Source organism: Cupressus sempervirens, chromosome 2 (assembly GCF_028749045.1).
Source record: "Cupressus sempervirens isolate cs-2001-9-10 chromosome 2, ASM2874904v1, whole genome shotgun sequence".
Lineage (NCBI taxonomy): Eukaryota > Viridiplantae > Streptophyta > Pinopsida > Cupressales > Cupressaceae > Cupressus > Cupressus sempervirens.
The window spans coordinates 310226398-310242165 of record NC_143119.1 but is presented as its reverse complement, the minus strand read 5'-3'; the positions used below and the strand labels follow the sequence as shown (position 1 = coordinate 310242165).

The window sequence follows — 15768 nt, the reverse complement described above, 5'->3', positions numbered from 1 at the left end:
GTGTAAAATCGCCAATTCAAAAACCTCTGGACCAATCCAAATTTTGCTAAGGCAATCGAAAAATTCTTGACACTCGTGAAAATTGCCAAGGCCTGCCCAAAAAAGGGGGGGTCCCTAGAGTTTTGGGGTGATGGTGCAAAAACCTCACAACAAAATGCTAACAACACAACTTCAGCATTATTCATAATTTTATGTAGAAAGGGAATACAAAGAACATATATCGAATCCACCAATTAAATGAGTAAGGAACCTGATTTCCTTATAGCTTAATTTGATGTGCTTGCCGGCTGAAAGGGAAGACTAGAATATGAGTCCCACGACAGCTCCTCAACGCACTTCTCCAAGGATATCCACAAATGCAAACCAAAGACATTGTCAAACCCTCTGTAGTTATTGCGGAATGCTCCCAAAGCACATTGCGGCTGGAAGAGGAAAGATGTCCAGCTACTCACAAATTGCAGGCTATTAGTTCCGAGTGCCATCTGATACAATTCCGCCTGGCACAGATAAACTTCAGCAATTCAATTAAACCCACAACCTTGGTGTCAAGCTGATGGAAATCTCAAACGCCAACCGCAACAGTCACCAAATTCCACAAAACTTAATCAAATCGATTGCTAGTATGCAGCATAATACAATTGATTTCCTTTAAAAGATCAATCTCCGTAGCCACAGTGATTACAGTAAGAAGACTCAACAAATTGTTTATAACAACACAATTTGCAATGAAATTACCAGAACAATCTCTCAGATACAGGAAACATAGATAGGAGATTTAGATAGTGAAATCACTATACATCAACAGTGACTTCAAACATTAGAACTTCAGTGACCTTTATACTTCAGCAAGGGCTCACAATTTAGACTCAAGAAAGCCAGAAAGGATTAAAAAAAACAAATGTATAATCAAGTGTGCCTTTTCCAATGAAATGAGCTCTCATTTGTAAACTTTCGTTGGCAAAAGTTTCCATAAAACTCCACTTCAAAAAACGTAGAAGTTTCCCAAAAGAATTCAACACTAGAACCTTTCCAACTTGCTTCAACTTGCTTTTTAAGAAATATCTCTAAAAGTCATTATTATGATAATATAAACATTATAATAATGCAACTCAATGAATAATAAATAAATCAGAGCTCATGCAATTATTAGCTTGATCAACCACATGTTTTCCCAAAAGAACTCAACACTAGAACCTTTCCAACTTGCTTTTTTAGAAATATCTCTGCAAGTCATTATTATAATAATACAAACATTATTACAATAGTGCAACTCAATGAATAATAAATAAATAAGAGCTCATGCAATGATTAGCTTGATCAACCGCATGTGACAACCACCGCCAAGCCACCTGCTGCATTGCCAAGAATAGCAACTACTAAAAATAGACTTACTAAAAATAATAAATCCATAATTGAGATCCGCAAAATGCCTTGTTAGCTCACGAGGGTCACTATGATGAGCTAACTCTATCAACTGCACAGACTGGCCAAAAACAAGGACATTATAGACAATTTCAGTATATGCAAATGGAAGAATTTGCACAATCTAGGTCGTAGGTAGAGGATTGAGAAACCAAAACAGCGAATGGTTTTGAAGAGATACAAGCAGCACAAAGAGGGATTTACTCCTTTTTTTGTTGGATTGAGTGATAACAAGTATTTTATAAACAAACTTAATTTGCAATAGAAATGTCTCCTTAGAGACATTTTCCATGATTGGGTTGTAGGTGATTTCCATGGCATCTTTGGAGTCTGTGCATGGTTAGTAATACACCAGTGGTTAAATGGTCAAGGGCTTTGGGTGGAACTTGATGGATAAGCACATTTGGTGGTACAAATGTGCTATGGCGAAAGCGTGAATCTGATTGACAAAGACAACTATATTAGATTGCAGATGACAAGGGGAAGAGTAATTAATAGAACAAGTTAGACACTTAAGTGAAAACTGCAATGCAAACTTTTGTTGTGCTAAGTCCTATACATATTCAAGTAGTTTGATGTATTAAATGGCTTTATCCCCGTGGCCCAAATTATGTCCTTTTAAAGCACACAAATTTCCATGGCATACACTATTTTCACAATTTTATCACTTAACCATATATTTACTTCAAGTAGTTTGCAATTGTTCTGCTTAAAAAAAACTAGCCAATTTTTTTAATTGTAAAAATGACATAGGAAAATTGAGCTTGTGTGAAACAGAGTTGTGTTTGTCAAACAAGAAACATAAGGGTGTGTTTAGGGTTTAGGGTTTTTTTAAACTTTATTTTAAATTTAGTTTTTTGGGCATTTTAATTATTTTCTGACCATTGGAGGATTTGGAAGTGGGTAACCACCGCCCTTGCTGCATTGGGTTCCTTGTGGGTAGGCCTATGCAGTAGGGATGTTCCTAGGATGCTTCTAAACTTTGATAATTTCAGTCCAAGAACTGGAACTAGTTTAGGATAACCCAGTAACATAGTTGTTAACCCATATGTCAGCATTCCAAAAAGATCACATGGTAACACATGCGAGAAAAAGACTAAGAAAATCCTAACAATCCACCGGTAATTCAGAAGCATCAAAAGATGAAGCAAAAAGGAAACATATAAACTTTGAAAGGCAGGCAAAAGACATCCTATCATGGAGCCTAGGATTGGAGGTTGTTCAGACAACAATTATTTGGAAGTAGGTAATATGGAGCAATTATAGGAAAGTCAATTGTTGAAAAAGAGGTTGGCAATGAAGAAGAGCAAAGCAAGGGAGAAGACATTGAGGAGATCAAGATACCAGTGGAGAAGGCTGGAATAAGGAAAGTGGTTAATCAATATGATGGATTTACCCACAAAGAAAGAAAAGGATAGCAGATACAATAAGAGGATATAATAGATAAGCTCTAAACAAGTGTACATAATGTAATCTCAACACTTAGGATGAGTTGGATAGAGAAAGGCTGAGAAAATAGAAGAATTGGAAGAAAGACTAGATGCGGCACATGAAAAGGAAAGAAAATGAAAAAAATATTCCTATAGAAGCACAAGATCTATGTAAGAAACAGCAAAACGATTTATGAAACCATATGTAGCTGTCACAAGGAAAGTAGAAGAGAGTCAAATTGGAAGTGATGAAAAGATGAGACGCAGAGGCCAGAGAAGAAGACATGAAGTCAAAAGAAGTTAGGAGAAAAGAGAAGAAAAGGCCGTAAATCATCAATGAAGCTATCAAGAAAACCAAAGAATGAGAAGGAAAAAGACGGAGAGGAAGGAATTGAGGGAAGAAGTAGAATGGTTGCAGAGAAAAAAGCTACCTTAGAATAATTATATAGAATCAAGCAGACCAATGTACTCAAGAGAAACCACAAAAGTCCTTGAAGAAGAACTTGATGAGGAGGTAGAGAAAGAGCTTAAAGAAAAGTGACAAGCACAAGAGGAATTTTAAAGAAAAAGGAAAATATCAGGGTAGAATAAGAGCATTAAAAAATAAAAAATGGAATGGAGGGGAAGTCAGAGGCAGCTATATTATTGGAGAAAAAAATAAAATAACATGAAATCAAAGCCCTCAAGAACAAACAGAAAAGCAAGAGCAAAAGAGGAAAATGGAAAGAGGAAGAACTTACAAGAAATAAGAGGGGGATGAGAAGAAGATTGAGCAAGATGGTGATAGGAAGAGAATTGCAGTGGCCCAAGAACATAGAGGATCGAAAATATATCCAATAGCATGGGTTTATTATGATAATAGATTAGCTTCTATTATTAATAGTTAATGGTTATTTGTTTGTAATCTATTGTAAATATTAGAATGTTTCTAATATTTAGTTAGCTGTAGTTATCTGTTAGCTTTCTTTAGCTTTCTTTTAGCTAGAATAGAATATTTCTATTCTTTACGATCGTTTCATAAGGAAACATCGCTTTATTCTTTTGTATATATAGACCTCTCGGTCTCTATTAATAATAAGAAAGTATTTTACCAAGTACTTCGTAATATGGTTTTTTTTGTGATATCTACTTCTTATGGCCATTTTTTTGTATCCGCTTTCTATTTTTTCTACACATTTCCACCATTTTTTGTGTTGTTTTTGTAGTAGGGCCGTTTTTGTTCAAAACCCTAATTTTCTGTACCGAATCAAAAATATTTTATAGATTTTTGGTGGGTTTCTCGAGAGCTCAATTGGGTTGTCCAATTTTTCTGTGTGCCTCAATTTTGGTGTCTCAATTTTTGAGCCAATGGATTTGGAAATTGATAACATATTCTTTCAAGGTTTTTCGAGCTCTATTTTAGGTCACCTTTCAAATTTTTTGGGTCTTCCATTTTTTTGCCTCGAAAAATGTGCCTTCACACACTTTTTCATTGAAAAACATGCTATGGCATCATTGACTAATATTTTGCTTGAGAGCAATTCCAAATTCAATGGTTGGAATTATGGCACTTGGAAGTTGGAAGCAGTGGATAATAGCAATTTTTGAATATCGAAATATTGATTAGATTATTCTGGGTATTACACAACATCTGACTACCCCTGGTGCTGATCAGGATACATGGGATTTGAATAATCAGGAGGCGGTTATGCTTCTCAAATTATCCATAGCTGATGATTAGCTCTCTTAGATTCCATACGACAAGACATCTGTCGAGATATGGGCACATCTCAAAAATCTTCATTAGACTCTAGACAAAAGTAGAGCTTTCTTCTTGAAGAACACTCTGTTTTCTATTATCATGGATGAGCAAACATTGCTCCTCACCTGAATAGGATTCAGGAAATCTGTGATCAGTTGCTTTCCATTGGTCGCAAGATGGAGGAAGAGGACATTGTGGTTATCACTCTTCGGAGTTTACCGAAGTCCTACAAGCATTTTATTGAGACTCTTAACATCACATCTTCTGGTGTTGATCTGAAGTTCACAAATCTCTGCACACTTTTGCGTTAGCAAAATTGGTGAAAATAACAATTTAGTAGCAGTGCTAGCTCTACCTCCATAGAGAAAGTCTTTGCTGCTAAATCCTTTTAGAAGGATTAAGGCAAGTCCCAACAGTTTTCTTAGCAGAAGTCCTCTGCTCCAGCTTCAAAAGACTCCTGAAAGAACATTCAACACAACTACTGCCACAAGTTTGGTCACATGAAGGTTGAATGTCAGAAATGCTTAGCTGCCCAATCTAAACAATCAGGTTCATAGCCCAAAGCGAACAGTGCAGAGCACACTAAGCAAACATAATTTGCCTAAACAACCTGCAAATCATGTGAAGTTTTCTTCTTGGTATATTGATTCAGGTTCATTTCACCCACCACAGAGACTGGTTCACTGACTACCACCCTTAGATTCTGTTATTTTTGGTGGTGGAGAAGAGTACACTATTGTCGGTAAAGGAAACATTCAGATTCAGTCTATTGGGAGGAATCTCATTTTTCTCGATGTGTACTATGTTCCAGGGATGGAAATAAATCTAGTCTCAGTCAACCAATTACTGCAACATTGTCCACACTTGGATGTCACCTTCAGTTCACATCAATGTACCATCACTGATAGGGCGACTCAGTCAATTGTTGCAATGGGTCTTGAGGATCATGGTCTTTTCTGCCTTACTGATTTTGGTGATTCTCGGGACTTAGCTATGGCTGCTTGGTGGTCTTCTATTAGCACACTTTGGCATCAATAGTATGGGCACTTAAATGTGCATTATCTCTCTTAGCTTGCTCGAGAAGAGCTTGTCTTCGGTTTGCTAGAGATTTAGACCTAGCAGCTTGGAGTTTGTGATGCATGCCAAGTGGGGAACAAACATTGCACACGTTTCACCAGTGGCAATTCATGGCGAGCTTCTCAAGTACTTTAGCTTGTTCATGCTGATATCTACGGCCCTATGGCCACTCCTTCTGTTCTTGGGTCTAGGTATTTTCAGTTGTTTGTGGATGCTTTCAGTAGAAAAATATGGGTATATTTTCTTAAAAAGAAATCAGATGCATTTCTTGTATTTCAGAAGTTTAAACCTTTAGTTGAAAAAAAGTCTGGGAAATCTATTATTACTCTTAGATTAGACAATGGGGGGAATTTTGTTCTAATGAATTCTCTAGCTTCTTGGATACTCATGGCATCAAACACTAGTTAACCACACTCGACACATCACAACAGAATAGTGTAATTGAATGCCAGAACAAAACTATCACCAAGATGGCTCGATCCATGCTCGAACATAGATATGTTCCAAAGAAGTTCAGGGCAGAAGCAGTCAACATTGCAGTTTATCTTTTGAACCGGTCACTCATATTGGTAGTCAAAGGTAAGACTCAGGAAGAGGCCTGGTCAAGTCGCAAGTCCAAAATCAGTCACCTGAAGGTTTTTTGGCTCCCTTGCTTTTGTTTGGATCCCTAATGCGTCACGCACTAAGTTGGATGCCAAAAGTCAGAAACTCATGCTTGTTGGATACAATAGTCTTCACAAAGCCTACCACTTGATTGACACTGATAAATCTCTTCTCCTCTATAGTCGTGATGTAGTCTTTGATGAGCAGCGAGGACCATTCATGCCTGTTTCTCTTGTTCCTGATCCAACTGACCAGCCTACGAAGATTCATGATTTGGGAGTTAGGCTTTCATTAGGTCCACTTGATGGGAGGGCTCCAGTAGGCTCTTGCTGCTCCAGTTATACCAGTGATCCCTGTACAGACAACTCCAACTTGTTTTGCACAATCACCTCAATTTGTAGATGCTTCACCTAAGTTTGATCCAGATTGTTTTGATGAGGAACCTGATCATAGAGCATCGCTTGATACTAATGTTGGTTATTCTCCTCTCCGAATTAAGTGGTGGGCTAAAACACTTGTTAATCTTCATGGTGATGAGCTCATTAATGGGAGAACTGCTCGAAAAAAGAGCAATCTTAGAGTCTATTAACTTTGCTCTCTTGGCTAACATTCATAGTGTGTTTGAATCTCAAACATATTCCGAAGCTAAAGGAATTCCAGAATGCGAACAAGCCATGACATCTGAACACCAAAGCCTGCTGAAGAATCACACCTTGGTCCTTTCTGATTTTCCACTAGGGAAGAAACCCATTGGCTTCGTTATGTGAAGAGCACTTCAAATTATAAAAATATTTACTCTCAAAGTTCTAATCCTAGACTTAGTGGGTTCACAGATTCAGATTGGGTGGGCTCTGTTGACGATAAAAAATCAACTTTTGGATGTGTTCAATTTGGGATCAGGTGCCGTCACATGGACTAGTAAGAAGCAATAGGTAGTTTCTCTCTCCTCTACAGAGGCCGAATATAGAGGGACAGTCAAGGCAAGTTGTGAAGCTGTTTGGCTTCGTCGGATGCTTGGAGATATGTAGATGTTGCCAGTAGGACCGACCACTTTGTTTGTTGATAATGACGGCATTATCAAGCACAAAATCTAGTCTTCTATGAACGAACCAAGCACGTGGATGTCCACTGGCATTACATACGACAGCTGGTTGAAGATGAGACAATAGACTTGCATTATGTTCCTACCACTGATCAGACTTCAGACATTCTCACCAAGCCTCTTGGTCCTGATAAGTTTGTCAAATTCAGAGAACAACTTGGTGTTGTGGATAGATTAACCATTAAGGGAGGGTAGCACAATAATAGATAAGCTTCTATTATTAGTTAATGGTGATCTGTTTGTAATCTATTGTAAATAGTAGAATGTTTCTAACATGTAGTTAGCTATAGTTATCTATTAGCTTTCTTTAGCTTTCTTTTAGCTAGAATAGAATATTTCTATTCTTTATGATCGTTTCCTAAAGAAACATCACTTTATTCTTTTGTATATATAGACCTCTCGGTCTTTGTTAATAACAAGCAAGTATTTTACCAATTACTTCGTAATAGAGTTACCTATGTAAATGGCTAGACAAATGACACCTATAGAGGACAAGCCAAAAGAGACATTGAAAACACCTAAACGAAAGAAAGCATAGAGAAGAGGATAAGGGACTGAGGAGGTAAAATAAACAAATGGCAATAGAGGAAAATGATTCATTGAAGGTAGTAGAAGAGGGAGAAAAATGGAAGTTCAGAAAGCACAGAAAGAGAATAGGATGCTGATACCATATCATAGAGGAAAGATCACCAACTCTCATTGCTCCTATAATTCACTTATCATGGGAAATTGGTGGTACTCTTATTTCTGGAAACAATAATATCCCCTGATCTCTTGGGAGGGAATGCACATCATAGGCTATTAGAGGGAGTCTCTCTTCTTGTTATTGTTTGCTTAATAAAGTACGTCTAAGGATTTTTTCCAGAACTTAATGATTTGTTTGGGAGGGAACAATGGAAGGAGTAAAACATGTCACCTGCCAAGTTTTTTTCTTCTTCCAACAATCTTGATCTTCCTAGCAAAGGGAAGAGAGTTTGTTGAATGTCAATATCCTCTTTAAAAACAATTCTAATCTCCAATGCCAGTGCTCATTCATATTAAGGTCTGCAAAATGAAATACCAAAATTTCAAATAATTTCACCTCATTTAATGAATTTCAGGCCTTGGTTTATCTACAGGTTAGAGTCATCCTTCCAAACGAGCAACTTTTTATATTTTCTTTGTTCACCACTGGGCAGTTAGGCTCAGTAAAGTTCTCCACTCAAAGCGTTGGATCTTTGACTGATTGCTATTTAAGCTTGGGAGTCAAAGTTGAGTTATTGCTTAGTAGGTTCTGTTTTTAGATTTTTAGTTTTAGTTGTTGGAGTTTGTTTTAGCACTCCTTATTCACCATTCTCACTATAGTTTTGAGGTCCATAGACCTATTACTTTATTAATCCCTAGACATTTAGCACAATTGTTTTTTTGTCTTTTTCAAATTATAACCATAACATAATGGATTGACTGAAAACAGAGCAATGCAATCTAGATTGAGACACACTTATTGTGTGATACAAAATTTCTGATATGTATTTTCTTCTAGGACATTAAGCTCTTTGATTCTAAAGATCTGGTGGATTATTCAAAATTGGTGAGCTGTTATATACACATGCCCATCAGTATGAAATGAGTTGATCTGTGTTCGTTGTTTAACTTTAAACTAAACTCTGTCTGGATATGCATTCATCAAATTCATTTTACTTGTTCACTATCGATTGATGCAAGTTAGATTTTTCATATTAATTTTAATTTTAGTAATTTTTATCTTCCTCTCAGGTGATAATGAATCAAGTTTAATCTGGTTATATATTCAGAGTCTCTTTCAGTAATCTGGTAATAGATTCAGGTTATGTGATTGGGTTTACCACTCAAAGAAATATTTAAATTTGTCTCTCATATGATAATGGACCATTTAGAATTCATAATCTACTAATGTATTGGTAATCCACTGTCTTTCAGTAACCAGCGGCATATTCAATATATTCTAGTCAGTTTCAATTTGTAATAATATTTATATTTTCCTATTGAAATTAATGATGGATGAAGTGTAACCCATATTGACTGTTGAAGGGGTCAAATCAGGATATGTGGTTTTGAACTTTGTTTTATTTTTATGACTTGTATAGTAGACCCAATTTTTGTATTATTATCAAAGGATCAAAAAATGCATATATATATATATATTTGATAGGTAATGGGCTCAAGCCTAGATAATTTATTATTTCATTATTATTATTTGTTGAGATTAATTATTATTATGTGCTAAGCTTGAGTAGATTCGAACCCAAGACCTCCCAGATGAGAGGTGCACAATTTACCATTGTTTTGTAGGCTCTTGCCTAAAAATTCATATATATAGTTAGTGTTATGTATTTGGAATCCTTAAAAGGGTACTGTCAGTATAGAATGTTAGTTTGAAGTAAAATCGTCCACTCAGCTAGCAACTTAAAAGACTTTTCAGGATATTTTAGCACTGGCATCATTCTATTATAATTTATAATTTATCATTAGATCTTAAGTTCTTAACTGAATTGAAACGTGCTTCGATCTCAGAATGATCTCAAATAGAGAGTCTGCAAGGCGGTCAAGGAGAAGAAAACAAGCACACCTAACTGACCTTGAGCTGCAAGTATGTCTTCTATTTTCATTTATCTTCTCAAAATATTCATTAAAATGAAAAATTTACCTCTTATTTTATTGACTTTTATTATAAATGTCTTTAACAGGTTGCACAGCTAAGAGTAGAAAACTCTTCTTTATTTAAGCGTTTCACAGAAATCAGCCACAAGTACAATGAAGCTGCCGTCGATAACAGGGTATTGAAGTCTGATGTGGAAGCTCTGAGAGCAAAGGTTTGCAATGCAATTTTTAATATATTTCTGCCCTGTCATGTTTTTGACTTTATTTCTAATCAATTTTAATCTGGCATTGATATTAGGTCTCAGTAGCTATTCAATCTTTTTGAACTTTGAGTACAATCTCTGATGCTTTTACGGCCATGCATTTGTTTCTTCAAGTTTAATATTAAATAACTCGTCCATGGAACTCATAAATGTAATTTCTTTCCCTAAGAGGTATCTCTGAGTTCCATATAATTCGTTTAAATATGTTAAGACTCCAAACCGTGATGGTCTGATAACTTCTGGATTTGACCATGTGATTTTTTTAACATCAAAATCCTCCATGGTCAAATCCAGAAGGTATCAAACAAACAATCTTACAATGCCTTTGTGATCTTCAACTAGAGTAATTGTGTAGTTATCCTGATGGATCAATTGTACAGTGTTCTTCTGTGATAATTTGAATAAATTATTTTAAATGGAATATTTTTAAGAAGATAGCTAACAGTGACTCCATAAAGTCGCCCAACAACTTTTAATTGGTGGGAAAATATCATTTAACATGTATATGAAGAAATATGGTCATTAAATCCCTGCAGAATTAAAAATTCGAATTCGGGCAACAATGTCGGAAAATTTAACTTGTGTGAGCCTGATGAAAGTAACAGGGTAAATGCTTCTTTTATTTTTATTTTTTAAAACTTAAATATGTAAATTAAGTGCTTTGTAGTTAGCATAAATAGTTTCTTCTCATTAAGAGAACATGGTGACTTATCCACATTCCAATATGTTAAGTATAATACATTGAATGATGAAGATCAGAAAAAGATTGAAGATGCTCTTGATATGATGGCAAAGGTTACGAATACTCCTATTTAAATTGGAACCATGATTTCTGATGAATTGTACCAGAAAATTGACAGCAGATGGTAGTATTTTGTGAACCCCAAGAAACAGATGAGGCAGAGATCTCTTGCAACTGTTATGCCCGAATAGGATATGTCAGAGATTAAGGAAGCCACAAAGGCACATAATCAAAGATTTGTGCCTAAGCAGAGAGCATTGAAAATCCCAGTAGGTAAGTTACAAGATGTTGATATTGATGGTCAGAAGTTATGGAACCAACTTTTCAAGATTAAAGACCCTGCGGAAACAACCCAAGATGTTACTGAGCACAAGCAGGACATTGAATGAGATAATCAAGAGGATGACCATGGTCATAATATTGCACTTGAAGTACATAATATGGTGAAGAGTATTACTGGCAAAGATGGCACCATAATCATTGAAGACATCATAGGAAAAGACCCAAGAGAAGAAATAAATAAAGATAAGGATGTCATGAATGACAGCGAACACAAAGAAGAAGGTCTAGTATCAAACGAGTTAGCTCATACTAATATTCCGGGCTATGCACTAGTCATAAAACAAGTTAAAGAGTATCCTAAGCTGGAGGCACCGAAGGAACCACAAAATGTAAATGAAATTCCTGCCGGTTCCTTGCATTCTTTAGCTGATAATATTCCTATGGACACCGATGGAGATCAGAAAGACACATATTCCAAGCATCAGGTTCAAAATACACAAGGGGGAGACAATATAGATAGCTAGCAGAAGAATGACAATGTAGATGATGGCAACACTCAAACAACAACAGACACAACCAAACACAAAGCAGATGATTCTACTACAGGCAATAGGCCACCAGCCCACAGACCTCAGAGTGAGGGAATTATTAGCACAAACAACCAAATTCTGAAAGTAATAAGAAGAAAGAGGATTTATCACATTCAAGAGTTACGCCCCAAACTATATTTCAGTATCCATCTATGATACCTCCTATTGCTGGACAAGGAGAGAAGACAAAAGAGGAGAAAAAGAAAGAAAGTGAACAAATTGATACTACACTGAAACAACCAGAGGGTATGCCTCATGTGACACCATCAGAAACTGTGATAACTACAACTACAGATCAAGGAGAAAAGAAAGATGAAACAAAGAAAGATAAAGTACTCAAACAGACAAATCAAGAGATTCAAGCTCCAGTACCATCCCAATTATCCCCGAGTACAAGTGTAGTTGATTCTAAAGGAAAGAAATTGAAGAAAAAGAAGGAGACACCGACAATTAGGTCTGATCCTGTCACACTAGATGAGGTAATAATTATACCTGATTGGAATCCAAACAATTTGGATGCAGATGCCATGGCTGTATACAGTGAATGGTGTGCTAGAAAAGTTGAGCAAGAACGATTGAAGAAAGAGCACAAGCAAAAGCAAGTACTTCATGATGTGAAAAATATTCTATTGGAAGTTGTACCAGATATTACCTTGAATGAGAAGACTCCAATCTTGGAGCGACTAGTGCAAATTGTTGAGAAGATAAATGAACCTGATGTGGATACTCAGTCTAAGCTGATGGTGAGAACTAAGAAGAAATGTGAGAACAAAGTGTTAGAAAAGATTGCAAGTGAGATTGCAATAGAACAAGTGGGTTTGTCCACTCATGTTACTGAGTTTATCCATTGCATATCACATGACTGATCTGACAGCTAATTTACAGATAGAAAAGGAAACAATTGAGCTGATAAAGACAAGTTGGGACAATGCCATGGCAATTATGTTGAAGAATCATAAATACTTTCTTGATCGTTTTGGATTACACCCAAAGTAAGTATTTCAATTTTTTAGGTTATTTGACATAAGTGTCAAAAGAGGGGGATATATATCTATTGAGATAAGGGGAGTATATGTGTATATGTGCATTTATATGTGTGTGTGTATGTGTGTGCGCGTTTGTGTGTGCATATATATATATATATATATGTAAGGAGTAGAGGAGATATAAAGGATGAAACAAAAGGCAAAAGAGTTTTTGGAAAAGATTATGAAAAGACATGTTATACCGAGGAAGTATGTGTAGGGGGGACTTCTACAAATTTTCAAGTTATTTTTGAGTAAAATGTTTTTGCCACTAATGCCAAAGGGGGAGAATGTTACTACTATGACACATTCATGTTTCCGTTAGTGTCAAACAGTTAATGATGGAGGAAGATATCAGTTGGTGAACATTGCCATCGAGTTACATTGTTTTGCCTGAGCACAAGGAAAAAGTATGAGTTTGTTAGTTATAACCAAGCACTAGCATACATCGAGTATTTCAATATTGACCGAGCACATAAGTCACCAAGCAACTACAAGCATAACCGAGTTCAGAGGACATCGAGTGACAACACATCTACCTAGTAGAAGTAGTGTATACCGAGTTGTACAGAGGCTACATACAAATCTAAAATGGAACAAAATTTTATGCAATGATCATACCGAGCGGGAAACATGATTTACACAAATCGAGGCAAAGATATGGAAAGATTTATTGGTAAGTGTGAATTGACTGTTTATGATTTCAAGGCAAAGAAGGCCAATGAAATGACAAAAAGAATAAAGTATGGAACAAGGGCTACTCTAAATCATTGATTTCGATGAATGATACATTCTGGAGAATTCTAAAACTCTAATTAGGTCAGAGTCTGTAAGAGACAAAAGAAAACTATTTAAGGACCTATAAGGAATGAAACGGTTTAGAAGTTGTTGTTCAGATGAGATTTGCTGCTATTGTTAGTGTTATGTTGAGAAGGGGTTAATTCAAAAGGACGAGCAGAGATTCAAGTAGCATTAGGAAGGATTTGCTATATCAATCACTTGAGGTGATATATTAGTGAGCAGAAGAGGGATCTGATTAGCAAAGTAAGTTGCATTGTATAGATCAATTTACTGCTATTCTCTAACCATTGTAGTAGATTCAATCCTTTCACGAGGTAGACTTAACAATCTTATTGTAAATCTCTTAACCGAGTACACACTTGTTTAGTGTTACAAAATCCTTAAAGAAGGTCCTAATAGATTTGTTTGTATTATTCCTAGTGGAGTACGCCACCAGAAGTGACAAAACATTTTAGCCCTAACAAGGCACCCTCGTACTCCCACCGCAATGTTTCCTGTAACCAAGGGTTTTTGCATGACCAAATACTTGTGTTATGTGTGATGATTTCATTGTTTATATTTCATGATTAATGCAAAGTAGATTAGACAAAGTTATTTTCATTTACAAGTATTGAGGTTAAAGTTATATGTTCACCGAGTTGTGAAAAAGGACAAGAGCATTGAAGATTTTGTTTCAAGTTAAATTTTTTGAGGATACTGATTCACCACCCCTTCTTAGCGTCCTACCTTTCCTAAATAATCCAACAAAATACTACTTCCAATGTGCAAATCTGTTTGAATCAACTCAAATGCTACACAACTTCGTTCTTAAACATGAAAGGGTGTTGGATTTATTTCTAATGCCAACCACAATTCCTTGTTTTGCATAATACATGACATAAAAGCTAAGTTACCAGATTCTATCCAGCAACCCTCAAAGTCTGGTTCGATTCTCTACAAAGTCTGGTCCTTGTGGAATTCTCCCCAAATTTTCTGGCAGAGCTACAAATTTTCTGCCCAATGGCCGAACCTGGGCTGAATTTGGGCTCAAAACTTTTGTTTTTGACTTTTTTAAAGTGTTCTTTTTGCTTAATTTGGTGTATTCAATCCTCCCAACCCTAAAGTGACCACTGAGAAAACCAACAAAGATGGTTTATATGTCATTTATGCATTTGTGGATGAAAATGAGAACTTGCTTATAGAGGAAATCCAAATTGACAATAGGTGACATCCAAATTGATGATTATAGAAGAATTTCTATAAAAGAAAATATGATGTCTTTGAACCTAGAGCTTAAAATTTTAGTCTCAACTTTTGATTTAGCTTGGTAAAAAATCCTCTAACCAATGCAAAATAAAAATTCAGAAAACTGCACTTGTCTTTGACAATTCCTTTCATTCTCAAAATGTCCCTTGGATATGGAAATATGTTCCATGCATGTGACCAAACAAGTGTGTCATGTTGTATGTATGGCTAAATAACGCAATTAATATCCTATTGAACTGAAACAAAAATATGGTGGTGTATTTTTCTGTATTGCTTTACTATCAGCATAATGATGTATGCACTTATTTGTTGTTGCATATATATACACACACACATGCATATTTTAAAAAAACATATGCTTACAGATGAACCCAAAATGAATCCAAACCCAAACCCAACAAAATTTGGACAAATTTTGAACCCGAATCTTGAACCTGCATCTGCACTGGAATTCAATCTGACAACTTAGCATAAAAGAAAAGAACCCACAAAATATAGAACCTTGTCTTGGAAAGAACTCTTCCCAGTTCTGTGTTTCACAGTAGAAAAGAACACAAAACAGCTGTCTCAAATCAATATTGAAGCACCCATTTTGCAATCAAGCGATGCCTCTGCAAAGTAGAAAAAAGCATGGGCAACAAGAGTGCTCTCAAGAAGCCAAATAGATTCAAGCAAACATCCTGACAACGTCTTAAAAACACGATCTCTATACCTAGCTGTAGTCATTGACATCACCAAAAGGTAAAAGAATCGTTCCATCCTAAATTTTCTGAAAAGTGCATCACCGTCGTTCCTACCCCAATACACAGAATGGCCAATCTAAGAG

General features: G+C 36.0%; 1 protein-coding gene across 1 annotated transcript in view; it reads left to right on the top strand.

The window, feature by feature from the left end:
* LOC149572331 (light-inducible protein CPRF2-like) overlaps positions 1–15768 on the top strand; it is a 109438-nt gene that overhangs the window by 79336 nt on the left and 14334 nt on the right. Inside the window, exons 4-5 of the mRNA XM_089813532.1 lie at positions 9908–9983; positions 10081–10206. Coding sequence (XP_089669658.1) covers positions 9908–9983; positions 10081–10206 — 202 coding nt within the window. The remainder of the gene's footprint in view (positions 1–9907; positions 9984–10080; positions 10207–15768) is intronic.